At 39.2% G+C, this 21,552-nt stretch overlaps 2 protein-coding genes across 4 annotated transcripts; both read left to right on the top strand.

Moving 5' to 3' along the window:
• The first annotated feature begins 294 nt into the window (after positions 1 to 294).
• Positions 295 to 5,610, top strand: cts12 (cathepsin 12). The gene is made up of 8 exons (XM_051376574.1): positions 295 to 382; positions 1,284 to 1,429; positions 1,532 to 1,651; positions 2,438 to 2,602; positions 2,695 to 2,916; positions 3,022 to 3,190; positions 3,743 to 3,848; positions 3,938 to 5,610. The coding sequence occupies exons 1-8, from the start codon at positions 352 to 354 to the stop codon at positions 4,035 to 4,037; spliced, it is 1,059 nt and encodes a 352-aa protein (XP_051232534.1). The 5' UTR covers positions 295 to 351; the 3' UTR covers positions 4,038 to 5,610.
• Positions 5,611 to 5,883: 273 nt separating this feature from the next.
• lama3 (laminin, alpha 3) lies at positions 5,884 to 21,552 on the top strand. Of its 3 annotated transcripts, none has more exons than XM_051376205.1 (38): positions 5,884 to 6,114; positions 6,535 to 6,648; positions 6,824 to 6,936; positions 7,025 to 7,108; positions 7,344 to 7,447; positions 7,992 to 8,036; positions 8,126 to 8,277; positions 8,408 to 8,545; positions 8,832 to 8,943; positions 9,264 to 9,434; positions 10,368 to 10,561; positions 10,654 to 10,770; positions 10,849 to 11,000; positions 11,105 to 11,234; positions 11,329 to 11,428; positions 11,527 to 11,643; positions 11,731 to 11,901; positions 12,035 to 12,186; positions 12,677 to 12,883; positions 12,966 to 13,117; positions 13,389 to 13,551; positions 14,394 to 14,521; positions 14,619 to 14,769; positions 14,895 to 14,999; positions 15,115 to 15,248; positions 15,333 to 15,450; positions 16,263 to 16,397; positions 16,489 to 16,631; positions 16,723 to 16,845; positions 16,966 to 17,104; positions 17,204 to 17,322; positions 17,522 to 17,702; positions 18,478 to 18,627; positions 18,747 to 18,906; positions 18,990 to 19,117; positions 19,214 to 19,307; positions 19,396 to 19,509; positions 19,834 to 21,552. In XM_051376205.1, the coding sequence occupies exons 1-38, from the start codon at positions 5,920 to 5,922 to the stop codon at positions 19,974 to 19,976; spliced, it is 5,148 nt and encodes a 1,715-aa protein (XP_051232165.1). In that variant the 5' UTR covers positions 5,884 to 5,919; the 3' UTR covers positions 19,977 to 21,552. The 3 variants fall into 3 exon arrangements, with proteins under 3 accessions (XP_051232165.1, XP_051232166.1, XP_051232167.1); XM_051376206.1 differs by having other exon boundaries at positions 8,435 to 8,545; XM_051376207.1 differs by lacking the exons at positions 5,884 to 6,114; positions 6,535 to 6,648; positions 6,824 to 6,936; positions 7,344 to 7,447 and having other exon boundaries at positions 7,031 to 7,108.

The following is a 21,552-nucleotide window of genomic DNA, read 5'->3' on the forward strand; positions in this document are numbered from 1 at the left end:
AGTATTTTTACATGAATGTACTGGCACTTTGTGGATAATCTGTATACTCGTTGCACCGCTGGTTTTGGAAAATCTGATGTCAGGTGTTACAGTCAATTATAAACCGGTATTTGAAGGATTTACGATATTGCAGCTTTAGCTCTCTCTAAATGATAATAGAGGTATTACTGAGGAGGAGCAGGGAAAGCATCTTATTTTTGTTGACTAATGTCCCTCTCAGGTGCTGCCGTAAGTGTTGATTTAGGGATTCAGTAAAGTATAGTGGAAACATGTACTTGTTGCAAGGCTATATATACGGATAGTTGACAGTGAGTCTGTTGCAGTGTGGCTGTCCAGAGTCACTCTCACACCATGGGAACAAAACAGACTCACATACATGCAGGTAAGCAGGCTACAGATTTTTATTTCAAATTAAGTGCCGTTTTGACAAAGCAACAGAAACCTGAAAGTGAATCTTTTATTTTAAAGACACATTGGTCAGTTTTATTAAATGTCAGATGTCTATAGATGTTAATGCTTCTGAGTATATAATATTTTGTCTTTTAGGTTCAAAAAACACCCTCGTTGTTTCACTGAAGGTGAACAGAATAACCTCTGCAAAGTTAAATTAAAGTATTGGAACACTGAAGAGTTTGTGTCATCCATTGATATCATATAGTCCTAAATCATGATGGATTGATAGATGTCTCATTTATGAGACATATTGTATCTTTTTACATCAGATTACATTTTAGTGAGGTTTTTACAAATGAGGTTTTCTAAAGAGGTCCACAAGAGAACAAATTCAGTATCATCCTCCATTTTTACAGAAGGAAGTTACTGTCTTATTTCTTTACTCTACAAGAGCACAGTTTATTTTAGAAGTTCTGGTGCAGGTGATTAGCTTAAATGGCACATTTTGGACTCAAGCTTTTCAAAGGAAGATATGAAAATGTAGCAGTGATATGAGTCAGAAGACTTGCTGCCACCCTGTATAAAATGACTTCACAAACACTACACAACTGTAACTTGAAATGAGTTAGTCCTCTGATATGCTCAACTCAGGCACAGTAAGTAACAGGAGTCTCTCTGATGATTCAAACAACAAAGATGTCATTAACCAGAACATACTGACCAGATGACCTAAATTGTATTTAATAACAAAACCAACAATTCAAAGTGTCCCAATACTTATGCTACTGATTTAGCTGTGAATGACAATTAACAAGCTGTGATAATAACACATTTTTTAAGCAGGTACAAACAAGAGGTTTGACTCTTATGTGATGTTCTTGTCCCTGTAGTGCAGCAGGTCAGCCTCCTGCTGAGAGCAGTTCTGCTCTTTGTTGTGCTGTGTGGCCCACAGCACGTAGCGTCAGACTCAGATGAGGCGATCCTGACTGAGTGGGAGATCTGGAAGAGCAGCCATGGCATAGCCTACGATGAAATGGTGAGACTGACTCCATATCTAAAATACAAGCAATGACAGTAAGTGGATATATGCTCTGATCCACCTGAATCTTTCTGTGATGTATTTTGTGTTATTATGCAGGACGACATGCAAAGGAGGGTCATCTGGGAGGACAACAAGCGGAAGATTGAAGACAACAATCAAGGGTTTTTTATGGGGATGAGGCCCTTCAGTATGGTCATGAATAAATATGGAGATCTGGTAAGGAGTAGTGTTTTCATCTCTATGCTAAAAACGTAACTATGCTAAAAACGTAACTACGTACAATCTCAACTTAGAGTCACACAAAGCTGCATTTCAACGAAATAGTCCAAAACCATAAATTGCCATTTTTTGTTTTAAATAATATTGATAAATAATGTGACTTTTAGAGATGCTGGTAGTTGGATTTTGTTACCTTTGTAAAGAGACAGGTGAGGTTTTTCCCCCTGTTTCCTGTGATTCTGCTAAGCTAAGCCAAAGGTCTCCTGGCTCCAGATATTTACCGAACAGACACAATATTGGTATCAATCAATCGTTCAATGAGCCATTGCACTCAAGTTCAAAAATGAGTCCTAAAGAGTCATAATGTGCTCTTCACCAAATGTTACATCATTTTAACAACAGAATGAACGAAACAAAATGATCTATTTTTTCATGACGGATCGGCTCAAACAAAGTGGATCTGGAAGTGTACACTTGCTGGAAAATTAATAGCTTTTTCAGCTTTTTAAATAACATATTTAATCTTTGGACTTGGGAGAAGGTATCAAGTATTTTCAAGTTAAAAGGCTCAAGTTCAAGTGATTAAAGTCTAAGTCAATTTGGAAGTCTTTTTAATTCTGTCAATTCAAGTCTGACTTGAGTTTGACTTGAGTCCAAGCCATGTGACTTGAGTTCACGCGGCTGAAATAAGGTATGTTGTTTTGATTAACTGATTTGCCATATTGTAGATATCAATAACATGAATTATTGGGAAACAATCTTCTTTATGTTCTCCACGTGTAGACAAGACAAGAATATCAGGTTTTGCAAGGTGCCAGGATAGACGCCCAATTTGCGAAGAGAGGGAGGATCGTCTCGTCCCGAAGGCTGCGTAACGTTGCTAAGAAGTTAGATGCTTGGGTTGTGGACTACAGGAACATGGGTTATGTCACTGAGGTGAAAGACCAGGTAAGACATTCCTAAATTCACTTTGAGTGGGTTTTATCCAGACTGAATCACGTACACCTTCAAATCCACTGTGTTTTAAATGTTCTTCACAGGGTTACTGTGGCTCGTGCTGGGCCTTCAGCACCACAGGAGCTATCGAGGGACAAATATACAAGAGGACGGGTCAGCTTGTATCTCTGAGTGAACAAAACCTGGTGGACTGCTCCAAATCTTACGGTACCTATGGCTGCAATGGTGCCTGGATGGCCAACGCCTACGACTACGTGGTCAGCAACGGGCTACAGTCGACAAGCACCTACCCATACACCTCAGTGGTGAGGCTCAACCTGCTGGCTCCACCTCTCTCAAAACACTTAAAACAGTTCATTACTCTGTGTCCAGCCTACCATTAACTTTAAACTCCGTATTTCTCTCAACAGGACACCCAGCCTTGTTACTACGACAGCAGACTTGCAGTTGCCCATATCAAAGACTACAGGTTCATACCCAAAGGAGATGAGCAGGCCCTGGCTGATGCCGTGGCAACTATCGGGCCAATCACAGTAGCCATTGATGCAGATCATGCAAGCTTCCTGTTCTACAGCTCAGGTTAGTAACCTTAAAAGACTCCCTCTATACAATCGCTATGTCAGCGATTAAAAGACTCTCTTTTAAAGCCGCTATAATCAATATTTTCATACTGACAATGGAATATAATTTCTATGGCTATGTGAAAAATATTGATTGTAGTTACAAACATCAGCTGATTCCCCTCAGCTCTACTGAGTTCTGTAGCATCTCTTAACTCACTATTTTGGTCCAGCAGCAGCCTTTTTTACAGTAAAGTGTTTCTGATAAACCCACTGTAGTCTACCTGCCCAGCACCAAATGACAGACAAAGTTAGTAACTAGCTGGTGAACATAGTGGAGCATTTAGCAGTTAAAGAGCCGGATATTTCTCTTAGGAGATGGTAGAGACCAAAACAGATCAACAGGTGGACACATGACTCATAATGAATGTTGCTTTATATCTGCTGAATGTGTACGTAAGTTTGCAACTATTTTACTTGAAAACTGATAATACGTCAATTTTACAACTGGCTTATTCTGCTCCCAAGTGACCAAACAATCAGTTAATGCAGGTTGCAACTTCCTTTACAGGGATATACGATGAGCCCAGCTGCAACCCTAATAATCTGAGTCATGCGGTGCTGCTGGTTGGCTACGGCTCTGAAGGAGGTCAAGACTACTGGATCATCAAAAACAGGTCAGAAAAAAGCCTCTCCATATACAATAGCAAATGTTTACAAATATTTTTTGTATTTTGTTTGAATAAGCTGTTTTTTCTCTCTTTAGTTGGGGTACCAGTTGGGGTGAAGGTGGCTACATGCGAATCATTCGAGATGGCAGAAACACTTGTGGCATTGCAAGCTATGCTTTGTACCCTATTCTATGATTCTAATAAGATGGCTCAGTTGAGTGTTAATGCTAAACTCTTACACTGGACTGTCAGTGGGTTTCAAACAACATCAGTCATTGCTCATTTTGTCTCTTAAGCACTCCTGTCATCCTTATTTTCTGAACTTTCTGCTGAATCTTTCTGACACTGTAGATAATGTTGTGTGCAAAGACTCAAGACTCATATAAGCCTTTTACAGTGAACACATTGCTTCTCTCAGGGACGTAGTAGACAGACCAGCCTATGTGGCCAGATTGATTCAATTGGCCTTCCAAACATTTCATTAATTGGTCAAACTCACAAAATATGAAAAACTTCAATTTGAAAAATCAAAGTGAGACAATGTAACTTTGTACAAAAGTAACATAATCCTTAATTTTTAAATGCAAGATTGAAAAACTTTTTTTTTTTTATTTTGATACCACAGCCTTTCTAGATCCAGTATGACCAGTAGCTTACGGTGGCTAATTTTGGTTAATGTTAGCAGACTTACTGTAGTGTATAACAGACGTGTTCTACTACTACTCTTCTCCACTTGTGCTACTTGTGTTACAGTAGCTTAGCATTTTAGCTAAAACTGTCAGCATTTAGCATCACCCCCTAAAAGCCCTGTCACACCAGCATTGAAAACGGCATAATTATCAGATTTGCTCACTGGGACACAGTAAATCTGCACAAATATTGAGTTTAACTTTGGTAAACCGGCGAATTTGTGCACTTAACCAGTAGCTAGCCGTCCTGACCTCTGAGGGAATAGAGAGCTAGGGAGCCTGCCAAATATTTTGCAAAGACATGAGGATTAATTTAGCTGTATGTAACATTTAGGAGGATCTCTTATCAGAAATGCAATATAATATTCAAGGTACGTTTAGTGTAACACTGGCTGTAAATAGAGATTTCACTTTTTCTTGAGTTTCTCGACCACCATAGTTTCTCCACACACTTCGCTGTTCACAGGTCATCAACGAGAGACACCACCGGTGTCCAGTTAGTTTCAATCTGAAACTTCACCACTAGATGCCACTAAATCCTACACACTGATCCTTTAACTGTCACCACAAGTGACACAGTCTTGCTTGAACAATGTGTTATAATTATTGATTATTATTATGCAAGTACATTTTAAGTAAATCAGGGTGCCCTGGTTGTGAATTTCACTGTTTGTTTTTAACCGTAATGTTATATCTTCAGACTGCAAAACTCTTTTGTTACAGTAACACTGTTGTACTGAAAACTGAAATATTGATAATGACATATTGAGAGGGGGAGGGATGAAGGAGTGGTGAAGGTATGAAGGGGTGGTGTTGGTGGGGGACACAAACCATGCAAATTAAAAATCTGACCCTGGTGGAATCAGTGTTTCAGGCCTCAACGTGAATCAGTTTGAGACAGAACAAATAAAATGGTGCTTGATATTTTCAATGCAAATAAATGTTTCAGTTTTTTCAGTGGCATATTCTTTCATATTTTTCTACCATTATAAACAATATTGTATCAATTACTTAGTGCATCAACTGGATTGTCTTAATTTCTGGACTGACTGATAATAAAGTGAACCATTTTGTTCTAAGTGTGTTTGTCTCTGCACGTTGCATTGTTTAAGCAAACACAGTTCACATACATGCTCCACTGCCTCATAAAGACCTTAATGTCTGCAAGTTCAACCACACCTCACTGAACCTTGAACCTAACTGTGTGCTGGCTTACATTCATCCACACTTACTGTTTCTCACCAGCCAGCCTTTCTTCATGTGTCTCACATAAAAAGCTCCAAGGTTCACCTGCTCCAGGGTTTACCTGTGAGGAGGAGGAGGAGGAGCTTTCTTAGAGAGAAAGGCTTTTCACTGCTGGACTCACATGGCTTTCTGAATAGCTCATAATGCAGCGGAATATATATTTGCTTTGCACTGTGGTGTGGTTGTTTTTGCTTTGCTTTGCTGCAGTTTATCCCTGTACTGAGAAACATTCAAATGGTAGGCATGACAGACACAGTCAGATCCATAAGGAGACACAGGGAACGAAAAAGTTCTGTGATCCTTCCTTCAGCAACCAGACAGCAGGTGCTATCACTCAGGTAAGGCAGCTCTTTGTTGGGTTTTTGTCAGTGAGATTACAGCACATTCTCTGGTGTGTAGCAGGGTCATTTATTGTTACACTTGTTCTGATAAAGCTATACAGACATGCATTTAATTTTGGCTCAGGAATAAAAAAGTCTTTTTACAGCTAAATCTTACTTAGAAGCGTATTTTCTTCATGTTTCTCTGTGTCTCCATGTCACACCCTGATTTATACCTCAGACCAGTGTATTTCCTTTGTTACAAATCCATCTGATACTGTATGTTATGAAGATTAAATTTGCATTCTCTTGCAGTTAATCACTTTGCAGCGTGATTACTTAGTGATAATAGTTTTCACCTAAGCAGGTCAGTGGAGTTGGAGTGTTTGCTTCTGTTAATTATCCCACAGTCGACTGTTAAGCTCTCTGTGTCTACAGAAGTGCAGCTCTGGCTTCTACAGAGAGCAGGCAGGACCATACAGAGGTCAGTGTGTGCCATGTAGCTGCAATGGACTGTCCAATGAGTGTGATGAGCATACAGGGAACTGTGTGGTTGGTGTTCACACACACACATACACATACACATACACATACACATACACATACACACTCAATGGCACATGTTCAATGGCTGATTTACAATACACTTAAAGCTTGTAGCATGTGTAGGCCAAACTAGACGAAAAACATGTTGTTCATTGTTGTGTTTCATCTAACTGACCTCCAGAACTGTCAATTTAATGCCACCGGGGACCGCTGTGAACGGTGTAAAGAGGGTTACTATGGAAACACAGCCAACAGGGCCTGCCAGGCCTGTCCATGCCCCTTTACATGGAACAAGTCAGTTTCCTTTTCTTACCCAGCTCAGCCAAACTCAACTGATTTTTGCTCTGCATCAGTATGAAGATATTATTCCTTCTCTCTGTAGCTTTGCATTGGCCTGTCTGGACATCGGCTCAGGAGTGGTTGAATGCTTATGTAAACGTGGTTACAATGGAGCCAGATGTGAGAGGTACGTCTGCTCTTTAAGAAGTGACACATAACCAAAGCATCATTTACATTTCTAGATTATTATCAGTGTACCAAAACATTGCATCCTAATCCCTATTGTCCACTGCTCATGTAAATTAGCAGTGGACAATTATATTATTATAATTATATAATTATATTTGCATGTAGGTGTGACAATAAATATAATCAAAGCTCAATGGCAGCCTTTTCCTCTTGTTTTTCCTCACTTTATTAAGATGTGCGTTTGGTTACTATGGTAATCCAATGGTGCATAGAGGCAGCTGCATGCCCTGCAATTGCAAGGATGGCACCATGAACATTTGTGATTCTCAGACTGGAGGTAAACATACATTTTCACACTAATACACAGACATAAAGTTTAAATACTGTAGACAATTCATAACCATCAGTTCTCTCATACACTGAATATTCTTATAGTCACTATGTTTTGAAGGAGCATGTGATTTACTACTGGATTCCCATAAAGTTGAAGGACTCACAAGAGAAGTGAAGATAAGAGATTTTAATAAAGGATGTCCAAAATCAAAGTTAGAGAGATATCCTGACCTTTGGTCTCTAGTATGGGTCACAGTCAAAAAACAAAGCCTACATTTCCCACAATGCAACCAATAGTGTCTCTTTTGTCTGATGCTTTCTGCCTGATAAATACCCATATTAACTGCAGACAATTTGAAACTCGTTCTTTCTAGTATAAATCTGTAGTCCTCCAGTCTGAGCTGAGAAAATAACTCCTGATGGAGCTGGGACTATTTTCTCAGACCTCAGAACCACAGAAGACATTTAAAAGTAGGAAATACTGCTCATGACTAGTAAACTGATCTTAATGTATTGAGATTTACTTTAATATCCCTTCCTTTTAATAGAGTGCATCACATCTGGTTGCAGCAGCTGTGATGATCAGTGCCATGGTGAGTTTGCATTAAAAATTCATCTTATAATCATGTTTTGATTGTAGTTAGAGTTACCCATAAAATCCTCCCCTTGTATTTACTGACAGAATGCGACAGCTGCAATCTCGCTTTACTGGTCGAGTTGGAAAATATGGACGATGCTCTGGCTTGGCTGAAGCAGCAGCTGCAGAACATCGCTAATGGTCCTGGTTCACTCTCCAGGCTGAACCACCTGGAGGCTAACATCTCCGAAACCAAGGTGCAGTTCATGCAGGTTTTATGTATCTGTGTGTGTAACTGTCCTTTAAAACATTTTCGAGTTTGCCAAAAGAAAAAGATCCCAACTTCTGTTATATTTGTACCACTCAACAATGTTTCTCTGTGTTCAGAGATTTCTCACCTCCCCTGTTTTGCAGATTCAGAGTGGGAGGTACAGCACTGCTGTGAGACACCTGGATCCAAAGGTGGAACAGCTGGAAGCAGATGTGGATGTTGTCAGAGATGATTTGAGTCAACTGATTGACAAGGTACCTGGAGTGAATTTTCTTCAGTTAATCAAACTGAAACACAATCGGGAGTTTAGTAGGATAATTGTCACTTTACTAAATTGTAAATGTGAATTATTGTTTGAAAACTGCAGGAGGTATTTTCATAAACTACACATAAAAACATCAGAAAGTGACGAACTGCTGAGTTTTATGAATTCCTTCTCTTCTTTTTAGTGCAGAGTGTGAACAGTGAATGCACATGCATTGATCTGAATACACATAAGAAACCCTGAAACAATTTTTAAAATTATTTTTAACTTTCCAGACACTTGACACTGTGTCACATCTGGAGAAAGTCTTGCAGAATGTGACTGGAACAAAATTAAAGACAGAGGATCTTCTCTCTGAAGCTGAAGTTCTCAACGCAGCAATACAAGGTATATTGCGTTAATATATGTGTGTACATTGCCACGACATAACATCGCTGTCCTGTTAGTCTCCTCAAAATGTAAAGAAATCTAAAAAAGAGAGTTACCTTAACAGCAATAATATCACCAGAATATCGCAGACATACATATAAAAGATATAGATGTATAGATATAATTATGTTAGTATCCTTAACTTAATCATCTTCGTTGGGCTATGACCAGCAGACCAGTCCTGCCTCTCCTGTCTGAGACTTGTTAAGGAAGAGTGAGACAAAGTGAGCCTCAGACGTATCATTCACAGCAGTGTCTCTGTTATTGTGGTTTTTCAGATTTGAAAAAGCGGCTAACTGAGGTGAAACCTGGAGATTCAGAGACTCTCTCTGAAAACAACAAAGCCAGGATGATGGAGGTGGCCATACACATTGTGCAGGAAATGAGAGCAAGAGGCTGGTCTTATCAGAGAGACAAAGCTGGCAGCGAGCAGGAGGAGGCACACACATGTGAGATTCAGTCTATTAATGGGTTGCTTTTCGGCATACAGACTATGCTCAGTTTATGGATACAATACAGAGCAGAGGCGGTTGCTCTGATGTTTGGCTCCGCATTCACAGTGATGTAAAGTAGAAAGCCCAAAGGTCAGGCCACTTTGAACAATTCACAACTCTCCAACTTCTGAAGCTGAAACCACTGAAACAAAATGGTTGGTTTAACACTACTGTTCTGGGTTTGATTAACAACAAAAAGAAATAACTTTCTCACCGGCACTTAATGCAGGAGAATAATAGTAATTTAAAAAGAAAAACTTTGAACTCCCAGATCTAGATCTAGCTTGACATGTGGGAAAATACATGTATTTACTTTCTTTTGAGAGTTAGATGAGAAGATCAATACCAATCTCATGTCCCTACACAGTGACACTTTATAATAAGGGTACAAGCGAGTTAGCAGTTAGCTGGATTTCAGTAACAAAGTTTATTTTTCCTTTTTGAAATGCATTTATATTTATTATGTAAACATGTGCATGACCAGTTTGATTTTAGCTTCATATTTCTATGAGAGCAGATTTTGCTCTAGTGTGAACTAATTACATAAAGTTGTAGTGACTTGAACATTTGTTAATGGTGAGCAACAGGAATTCACCATTGAATCGAATTCTGTTTTTGTTAACCTAGAATGAGATGTTTTTATCTACAGAAGGAGTGGGTCCTCATGTTGAAAAGCCATGTTTCTGGACAAACAAAACACTGGCTCTACATAGAGGTGTACGCATTTTTCGGGTGTTTAATGGCCACTGCAACACAAGGGTGTTGCAATCAGCAACTACACAGCTAGATGCCACTAATTCCTACACACTGGACCTTTAAAAAGTAATATTTTTGGTTGTTGAGAAACACACTGGCTGATATCCAGTAATTATGACTGTGTTCCCTCAGTGTTGGACATTATCAGGAACATGACAGTTCCTGTGGAAACCAACCAGACTGTATTAAATCAGACTGCAGACTCTCTGATGAAGTCAGACTCTTCTCTGAGGGAAGTGGCTGAGCTGCTGTCAGACGCAGAGGACACAGTCAACAGGACACAGGGCCTGAACCTAAAAAGTATAACTACGCTACAACATCTGGAGGTGATGTGTACACACATCAAACATTTCTTTTCTGTACAATAGGACACTCTGCAGTGTCATGTTCATCTGTCTCTGTTCATCATTTGCTGCAGCACCTTCAAACTCAGCTGGAGAGAGAACAAAGTGCACTTCTTCCACTGACTGCAATGACTAAAGATCTGCTGAAGAACATTACAGACATCTTTCTAATGCTTGAGGAGATTAAAAAAGTAAGCAGGCATCTTTTACCACCGTAATTCCGCGAGACAGTGAGTGTGCAAACTGAGTTTATTATGTGTAAATTGCAGGAATTTGAGAATCATGCAGCTCAGCTAGATGGTGCCAAGCTGCAGCTCTTTGAGAAGTTAAACAACCTCGTCCAAATTATGGCAAAGATGGATATCGTAACCAAGGCTGAGGAGCATGCAGAGGAGCTCAACAGAGTGGCAGCAGAGTTTCAGTAAGTGTGAGCCAGAGGAGAAAGTGGACAGATTAACAGAATTAAACACTAAATCCAACTGTGTTTATGTTGACATTAATACAACATGCTATATGTTATTGCAGAGTGCTTCATAACAGTACGGACCTGCTCAGTGTCCTGGGTATAGGAGCTTATAACAGCATCATAACTTCCATAGAAAAGGCAGAGATGGCAGCAAATCAGTCCAGAGAGGCGGCTGATCAAGCCTTAAAGGTAACTGAGGTGCTATTAGTAATGCTTAATGAAACCCTGAATGTTAAGTAATGCTTATCAAAAATATTAATATGATTCTGTTACAATAAATTAGGACTTGAAAGATGGAGGTCTGGTCAACAGAGCCGAAGGACTCAAAGATAATTCAACTCATTTATGGACAGAAGCCAACGAGACTCAGAGTGACCTTAAATGTGTGTGAAGTTTATAACATAATTTGTTAAAAGTCAGATACATTTTATTGGTTATGGATGCGCAAAAAGTGACAAGCTTCACAATTTCTTTTGAACAGTGCTGTTGCATTCAGTGAACACCCACAAAGACAATGTGAATAAGCAAAAGGACAAAGGAGAATCACTGACGATAGACATCTTAATCGTCAGCGATGAAATCAGAAAGATCACAAGAGGTTGGTGGGTCACATTAAATTTGTACGAGGAGACATGAATGGCAGATTATGCACTGTACCTGCGTCATACTGTCTTTTTGATTTCAGATGACACAGAAGTCCTGATAGAGTCTGCAAAAACAGCTGCCTCTGCCTCTAACTCCACAGTCAGCAATATAATGGAGAGACTGAGTAATGTCAGCCAGGAAGTGGAGAGAATAACTTTAACAAATGTCAGTGTGAATATAGATGATATATTGATTGAGGCAGAACAGGCATGTGAGTATTAATGGTAGACAACTTCTTTAAGTGCTTTTAGACTTTTTAAATTGATTGAAAGTCACCTTAGAGCTGGAATATGATCATTTTATAGTTATATGGTTTTATGGTTTGCTTTCTGTGTCTGTTTCAGTGAAGAACTTAAACACAGTTCTCCCTGTGTTGAACGACACAATCACACAAGTTGAGGCTCTCAGTGGGAAGGCGCCTCCTAGTGCCAACATGACAGAAAGCATCAGGAGAATCAAGGATATGATAGAGGAGACAAGAAACTATGTTAATAAGGTAAAGTGTTCCTTTAAAACGTCTTCTCTGCCAACTTTGATTTAAAGCTGCTCTAATCAATATTTCTTATTTACAATGGATCGAATTACCCTACAGAGACTTATCACCTGATTCTGTGGTTCCTTTCAGCTTTACAGAGCTTAAGAGCATCTTTCTGCTCTAAATACCCACTGTACATTGCCTGCCCAGCACCAAATGGCTAAAGAGGCAGATAATTCACAGGAGTTGTTAAAGACCAAAACAGAGCTAAAAGAGAGTAAATATTGGATTTAACATTTCCTATACAACTTCAAATGAATGCTAAGGTTGCTCCATACTGGAATCTCTATAAATAAGCCACTAAGTTTACCACATCAATTTAAAGGGTGATAAGATATCAGCTCTAATCAAAATCAATTATTGCAGGTTTAACAAACAAACACAACAAAAGATCTTTACCATGAATGCATATTTACCCCAACCCTTTCTACCTCGACTGATCTTCTCACAGCTCTCAGTTGCTACCACTTTCAATGGAAAGGGTCACGTGGAACTTCATCCTCCGAGAAACCTTGAAGAAATAAAAGCGTTTACAGCTGTTGATCTACTTCTCAATCGTCATCAACACAATCCCTCCAAGGCCGACTACAGACGTAAGCGACGCCAGGAAAAACGCAGAGATGCCAGCTTCTTTGTTTTCTTCCTGGGCAACAAGGATGTGAGTGCAGTGCCTCAGGAAGATCAGCGATTTTGTGATTTGAGTGACAGATAACCATTATATTTATTTGTCTGTCATGCAGCCTTCTGGAGACTACATTGGGATGGCTATCAGAAACAATGTGTTGATTTGTGTCTACAAGTTGGGTGGAGTTGTCCATGAGGTGGAAACAAGCCAAATAACCACAACTACCAATGTAAACTCCTCAGACTTTGACAGGGTCATCTTCCACAGGTACACTACATAGAAGTATCGAAATGTTATATGAGAAAGTACTACACTTAAAGTTTCCTCTTCCACAAAGTGTAATGTAATAATAATAATAATAATAATAATAATAATAATAATAATAATAATAATAATAATACATTTCATTTATGGAGCGCTTTTCAAGAAACTCAAGGACACATAAAAAAGTAAATAAAAAAAGGTAAAAAAAACAACACACTAAGAAATTATAGCTATATTTACAACAATTATCTCTGTGTGTCAACAATTTCTGCAGAGTATACCAAGATGCTGAAGTTAACGTCACGCAGAACTTCACATCACAGAAGCCCATTGGTCTCTCTCCTAAACGTAACCTTCCAAACTCGCTGACTGGCATGCTTGAACTGAATCCAGACAGCGTTGTTATCTATGTGGGCGGCTATCCTGACAACTTTACGGTAACCAGTCACTGCTGTTATTTCCTCATACGTGCATTTATTTAAAGGTGTGTAACATTTAGGATTTATTGGCAGAAATGGAATATAATATTTATAGGTGTATAAGTGTATAATCACCTGAATATAGGAAACTTGTTTTTTCGTTACTTTAGAATGAGCCATTTATCTGCAGACACCAAGGGTTGCCTTCCACAGAGTCCGCCATGTTAAACATGTTTCTACAGTAGCCCAGAATGGACAAACCAAAAACTGGCAGTAAATAGGGCCGTCATAGGGCGTTTTTTGTGGCCACCATAGTTTCTCCTACACACTTCACAGCCGAGGTCATCAAATACTGACCCAAGCAGTGTTCAGTTAGTTGCAATCTGCAACTTCACCACTAAATCCTACACACTGGACCTTGAATTGTCACACTGGTAGAGACAGAAAGAGTAGCCTACAACACATCCACAAGATCCAACATCAAAAATCCCAAGCCCTAACCCGGTTAACAAGCCTGACTTCACTGAAAAAAGCTTCCATATATGACACAAACTATAAAGTCACAGGTCCAACAGATCCATTAGATAAGTATGAAGTAGCTGAAAAAGTCTTCTAACATCATTTTATGGGAATACATTGAGGAGGAGGGTGAGTTGAAATACCTATGAGCATTCAGATTTTATAAGAGGTTATGGGCCATAAATTAGTTTGGACAACCACAGATGAACCAGAAATCTGAGCAATCATTGACCCACTGCACAGGAAAATATGGTTATCCAGTTTAATAAAAATATGTTGAATGAACAGAGCCATTTGTGACCTGTTGGCATTTTAAGTCCTTTCTCTTTTGCTTCTTCTAGCCTCCAGTGGAGCTGCGTTACCCCAAATACAGAGGAGCAATGCAACTCTCTTACCTAAATGACAACCCTGTTTGTCTGTTCAACTACAAGCATGCAGTCAATATGGATGCAAAGCAGCCTGCTCTGAAGTAAGAAAATGTTTCACACAGTTACAATATACAGGGGTCTGTGGTTAAAATAAGTAGAAATGGTCAATAGTGATTAACTCTTTCCTTATTTGTTTAGGATTCCTAGGTCAGAGGTGTCTAATTATTATGATGGAACAGGTTACCGCATGGCGTTAATGAAGGAGCCGGACAAGATAAAGAGAAGACTTTTCAAGTTTTACATAAAAAGTCGAGAGACAAACGCCTTGTTGTTTTACATTGGAAATGAAGTACGATGTTTCCCAGAAGTACTAGTAAAACACTGACTGTTAACAACTTTATGCTAGAAAATGAAACATTATCAGTAAAAACAGAGGTACAAAACATGATAACTGTTGTGTTTTATCTGTTACAGGAGTCTTTTTTCTGTGTGCTGGTGGAGAGAGGCTTCCTGGTGCTTCAAGGACAGCAAACAGGTCGAGAGCTCAGACTTCAGAGTGCTGAAAAAGTGTCTCTATTTGTAAGATGATCTAATATAAGCAACTTAATTATCAAACAGAGCAAACTTTTTTGTTCCATTTATAAACTAAAATTATGGAAAAAGATTTCTTCTAAATGTATGTGTCCTGTCTCAGAACAAAAGCTTTGCAATCATTATGGCAGACACGTTTGTTGTGCACTATGGACAAAAGAAGATCTCCACAGATCACAATCAAACAAACTACATGAGTTATTACATTGGGGGTCTACCAGCACTGCTCAGACAGAGGTAATAAAACAGACACAACAGTATGTACAGCTTTTAGCTCCTCAGATGAGCATTTTGTACAGTTTTCTGTCTGTTGAATCTTAGACACAACATCACAGCTCCGCCACTGAGAGGATGTGTGGATCGCCTGACAGTAAATTCTGAGATCGTTGAGTACAACAGGACGATTGGTGTCAGTGATGGATGTCCAGTCTCTCTACTGGTAAACTGAAAAAAGAAACATGGCTGCTCTAAGTTTCATACATATGACTGAACACAACCTTAAAATATACCAAATTCTTTTTAACATGACACTTTAGTTAAATAGAGACCTATGTGACTGACAAGATAATGGAGAATGTTAAAACACTGTTTAGAGAGGAGTTATCAGTGAACTGAATTTTAATATCAGTTATATTGACTTAAATTAGCTAACAGGGTTCCCACACCTTCTTAAACATCAAATTTAATGATTTTTTTAAAGGACTTTCCATGATCAATTCCCTCAAATTTAAGGACCCAAATCAAAGTTAATTGATGTTACAACACTGATCAGTTTTTTTAAACTAGCAGGCTTTACACAGACAACAATTAAAAAGACCGTAAAATATCCTCATTAAATAATATTAATAGTTAATAATAAGAAAAGTATCTAGTATATTTCTATTCATGCACAAAAAATTAAAAATTCAAGCCCTTTCAATGACCTTAATCCCCCCCCCCCGCCCCCCTCAAATTCACAAACTTTTCAAGGATTCCAAGGACCGGTGGGAACCATGATTAATGTTCGCTATCATGAGCATCTATAAATGCTACTGCTCATAGAGCAAAAGAACTGTTGCAGCAATACCCCTGGGAAAAGTGTGTTTATTCTTTACTTATCATTAAAACTTTAAGAACAGAAGCTGGTCATAAAAGAAAGAATGTGAAATTTCTTCTGTCAAGAGTCAGCCAAGGTTTCGCTTTAAAGTGAGGAACTGAGAAAATAGACTTTAACCAAGACTTCTAACACTAGTGTGTTTCTGGCTTTTGTAGGGTGTCCGTGAAGCTACGTTGTACTCAGCTCTGTCTGTGGATTCCCTGTTTGTTTGGAGTGAGCAGCCACTCAGAGTCTCTCTGGCCTTCAGGAGCACAGACAGACATGGTACTCTTCTCAGGAGTAGCTCTCAGGTAAACTCTGCATGCCTCACATCCATCTTAATCCAAAACTAAAGACTCAAGACTCAAGATGACTCTATAAATTTGATCTGATCTTCTGCAGGGATCCACCTCAGTCCACGACCTCCAGCTGTCCCTGGCTGATGGCTATGCAGTATTTAATAGTGATAATTATACCTTAAGGTCAGATAAAAGGTATAATGATGGAAGCTGGCACTTCTTGTCTGCAGTAAGGAATGCAACAGGGTAATCTGTCCTCCTTTTGTCCACAATTATTGCTTTATTTTAACTAAAATTTAAAAACAGCACATTACTGAACCTGTCGTGATTTTCTCAGGTTGGAGCTCAACATTGATAATGTAAAGGTGGTTCAGGAACAATCTCTCCATAGCAGGCCACTGGATCAGAATTTGCAACGAGGGAATTTCACAGGCTGCATCGCTAACCTTTATACAAGGAGGTTTGAGAACATTAGAAATCTATTTTGTTAATACCACAGCTGTTCTCAAATAGATTATATGTATCCCTTTCTCCTACAATAACATGAATTTATGTTTTATAAAAATCTAATCCGACACAGGCCTGAGGAGAGCTTTATATCTGCCGATCTAAGCTTGTTTTCACTGAAGGGAGATCTTGGCCAGTGCAGTCTCCGTCCACCACCACACAACAAGGTTTTACCAGCACCAGTAACGAAAAAGCCCCAGAAACATAAACCTGTGAGCGCAATTAGCCATTATTTCAACAGTACCATGGTAATTTGCCTGTTTGTTTTATAATTAAATAGTGATACATGTCATATCTCTGCTGTGCGTCAGATTCAGGCTCCAGCAGGCAGCCAGTGTAAACACCGGGGAGCACAACGTGTTGAATACCAACTCTCTGAGGAACACAGCTGGCTCAGTTATACCCTGCCACAAAAGGACCTTAATTATAGGTAATGTGCATAAACAATAAAATACCTTATCCTTCCTGAAGATGTGGGAATTATGTGATTGTTGTTCAGAAACGTTATCGTTTTGGGTTGTCTAATGAAAACCTTAAATAAGTCAACCATTCATCCTCGTATCTATCTATTAATTATTTCATATTAATAGTAAAAGAGACTTCATTGTTGTTCTGCTCTTGTGTGTCAGGCCTCACTTCTCTCTTGACATCAAGACCAATTCCTCCAAAGGCCTGATCCTCCATGTAGCAGGGAGAGGAGTCGTCCCCCTACTGGCTCTGTATTTGGCCAATGGCAAGATCGAGATGTCACTTGGGGGAAACAGAATCATCCATCACAAGCAGAAGAGCAACGACGGGCACTGGCACAGAGTAAGTGACCATTTGCTAAGCCCCGCCCACCTAGTTACTGTTGCTAAGAATGTCAAACTTTCCATACTGCATGTTTACAATGATAACATTGGCAAATTTACCATTTGAAACATACAACAGCAAACAAAAGCAGATTTTTATATCTAGTTAGTGGATTTTGTCGCCTGTCTCGTGAAGATTATTTCAGGTTTGGCTAATGCTAGTGCTGGAACTCTGAGTTGGTATTATAATGTCTGAGTTTTTAAAAGTTTCCAGGTTATTTGCTTTATTACTAGTTACATGCATACAAGTTATGAATATGGCAAACACAACGCTATCTAGTGCAGGTTGGCTTGGGATGCTGGAGTGCAAACTTTCTTAAACCAAATAAAAAGCAGAACAGAGCTGCTATTGTAGCCATTAACTCTGATATAATAAATCCTTGGCTCCCACAGGGTTGACGTTTCCAGTACTAAACTTGTATGTATACACCAAATTCTTTTGGCAGCCTTACACACTGCTTCAATGTGTTGAGAATTCCAAAGCTTGAAGGCCTTCCTGTCTAGTTATGTTTGATAAACTGTGAAGGTTTAGTGAACGCTCAATTACTAGTATTCATGATATTTCTATGCCCATGCCAGTGGTTGTATCCTTTCAGTTTCCTCTAGGTCACAGTGATATTAACCTAATCTGTCAGACTGAGGTCTTTAGGAGAATGAAATATGTTGAGACACTTGTGAGACTGGTTGTCTCTCTCTCTCTCTCTCTCTCTCTCTCTCTCTCTCTGTGTGTGTAGGTTGAGTTCAGTGTGGAGAACAGCACTTTTCATCTGCTGGTTGATGGAGTCCGTGTAACTGATGGACATCTGCCAAACAATGAGGGATCGTCTTTAGACCTGCACAACCCTGTATATCTGGGAGGTGATCCGACAAGCAAAACCACAAAAGTCTGTATCACACCTCAGTCGTTCTTTAACTGTTTATTTAACAACTATGTCACATATTTTCCCACATTTGTTGGTTACATATTCACACTCTTCTCTTTTCTCTCCTCGTCCTCCCTCAGGGACACAACATTCCCATGGACAGTGTTCTTGGATGTATTCGGAGTTTTAAAATGAATGAGGAAGTTATTGGGGAACCTCAAGCAAGACACAAAACCTTACCCTGCTTTGATAGGCTCACAGAGAGGGGGACATACTTTGGCGGCGGTCACATCATCTTAGGTTTAATAAATGTAATAGATTCTGATGTATTGTTTTATGTCCCTGATCTCATATCTAATATATAAGGGATATTTCTGTTCTAGATAATTACCTCACTGTTGGCTCCCAGTTTGTGTTGGACTTTGAGGTGCGTCCTCAACACCTGACAGGGCTTCTCTTCCATGTTCAAAGTCACAAGACAAGCCTGCGTGTGTTCTTACTGGAAAACAAGGTGAAACCTTTCACTATTAGAATGAATGCTGGCAAATGATAAGGCATCAATTAGAAAGAAAAACTGCATTAAATGACCAAAACATCCTGTTACCAGGTGGGGGTCAAAGTGAACGATGGTAGTGGTGCTGTCAGTGTCTCAGTGACTCCTCACAAAAGCTTCTGTGATGGGAAATTTCACGTTGTTACAGGTACGACTTCTCATGCACACAACATTATACAAACTTGACAATACGTGAGTGGCTCTAAGTTTCAGATTCTCCTGTTATCGTCCTCCAGTGTCCAAACAACTTGAAGTTATCAAACTAGTGGTGGACTCCATGTCTGAGCAGAAAGCCGTCCCCTTCATATCCACCTCGTACTCAACAGCACTGGCTACACTTTACATTGGAGGTAAATCCATCACACTTGTCACAGAATATCTTACAAAATATGTCAGCAGTCATGAAATAACCTTGAACAGAATCCTTTTTTCTAACATTGTATTTATTCTGTGTTGAATCTATGTCAAACATAAGAGAAAAAAACACATGGACACACATATATGTAAAGCTACATTAAAGAAAAGCAAAGACAACACAATATACACTCACTCACTCACACACACACACACACACACACACACACACACACACACACACACACACACACATATACACACACATATAATACAGTGTGAATAATAATCAATTTCTGCTTTTAATTTTCTCCATTCAGGGACAACAAAGCAAAACCGGGTCCCCGTGTCCTCACCATTTGTGGGCTGCTTGCGTAATGTGAAGCTTAATGGAAGGCCTGTTGCACTTGAGGCAGGATCCAGGGTGGTTGGCCTTGTGATCAATAAATGTCCTGCAGACTAATGACATGTAATTAATGGGTGACACATCAACTTCTTTAACCCCACAGACCCTCTGGCATCATTACAAACTCATGTTGTGCAGACAGGCTTTGTTGAAACCAACAGAACTTCATTTGAAATTCTGTCCGCTAAACTCAGCCCCCCTCCCGTACTACGCCTGTCAAGCTTTCTATTGTCGCACAGCTCACATGCAGTTTACGGTGACAGGGGCATAATTACCACAAAAGATAAAAGACTTTTAGACTTAGTCAACCTACATTTAGAAACAAAAAGTCCTGATTTAGGTAGAAACTGACCAAAACATGCTTCTCATTTCTAGCTGGCGACCGTTGAGTCCGTCAGCTGAAATTACATCGGCAGCAGATTTGATCAACTGTAGCTAGCCAGCTAATTACGCTAATATTAGCTTCACGGGTTGGTTGAAAACGTTAACTTCTTGATATTTATTTCACAAAAACTCTTTTTAAAATGAGAATCTTAAGAAGGTGTCTTAAAGGTCCAGTGTGTAACATTTAGGAGGCTCTATTGGCTATTAGTTTTTAGGCCACCGTAGTTTCTCCTGTCCGGGTAGAGGGCGAGCTGTATTCAGTTGGCTCCAATCTGTAACTTCACGGCGAGATGCCACTAAATCCTACACACTGGTCCTTAAAGCTACCTGATATCATGCTAAAAGACTGAGGCTAAAGCTTCATATTACAGTAAAACAGTCAGTATCCTCACTAATAGATGATCCATGGGAAGACACAGGATTGTTTTTATATTGCAGTGCAAGGAACAATGTCAGATCAGAGTTGTGTGTGTGTGTGTGTGTGTGTGTGTGTGTGTGTTCTTTAACAAACAACAAATAGTTTGTGTTGGATTAAATTTAATTTAAAGCACTGGAACAAACAAATATGGAAGTCAACAATATCACATGTTGTTAAAATCTGGATTTTATGTATTTTAAACTACTTAAAGTTGAATTGTGATAAATCCACTTTGACATGAGCCTTGCATTTGGATATTACTAATAGGATGTGTTTTGTTCTTCAGAAAATAATGTGAAAATGAAAAGTAATTTTAGTAGTTTTCTGTGATCAAAGACATAAATGACTTCTGTACTTGGGTAATCCAGATAAAACAGTGTACCCTCCATCTACTTCTAAGGCACCTTGACAGAAATTCTAATATATCCAAAAACGATTTGACCCGTGTCTGTGTGACATGTTCACAAAGAAACCATTTTTGGAGTGAACAGCTCCTCAATAATGGGACCACTGTCTGTCATTTCCTCATTATACTGTGTGTGTGTGTGTGTGTGTCTGTGTGTGTGTGTGTGTGTGTGTGTGTGTGTGAGAGAGAGAGAGAGATATCTTTTCATCAAAGCAGACAGAAGAAGAATGAACAGCAGCACAACACAATGGTTTTCTTCTAGGGTTTATTTTTAGTTCAAACAAAAGATTACGTTGCTTGACTTTTAGGGTAACGTTTTAGAGGGAAGAATTTTTAAATTTCAACTAGTTAGCTGAAACCGGCATGGCTTCTGTAATTTGATTTGAGAAGGGACAGTAGTTTTATGTTTTTTTCTTTTTGTTGGA

The sequence above is a fragment of the Dicentrarchus labrax genome, unplaced genomic scaffold, assembly GCF_905237075.1.
Source record: "Dicentrarchus labrax unplaced genomic scaffold, dlabrax2021, whole genome shotgun sequence".
NCBI lineage: Eukaryota > Metazoa > Chordata > Actinopteri > Moronidae > Dicentrarchus > Dicentrarchus labrax.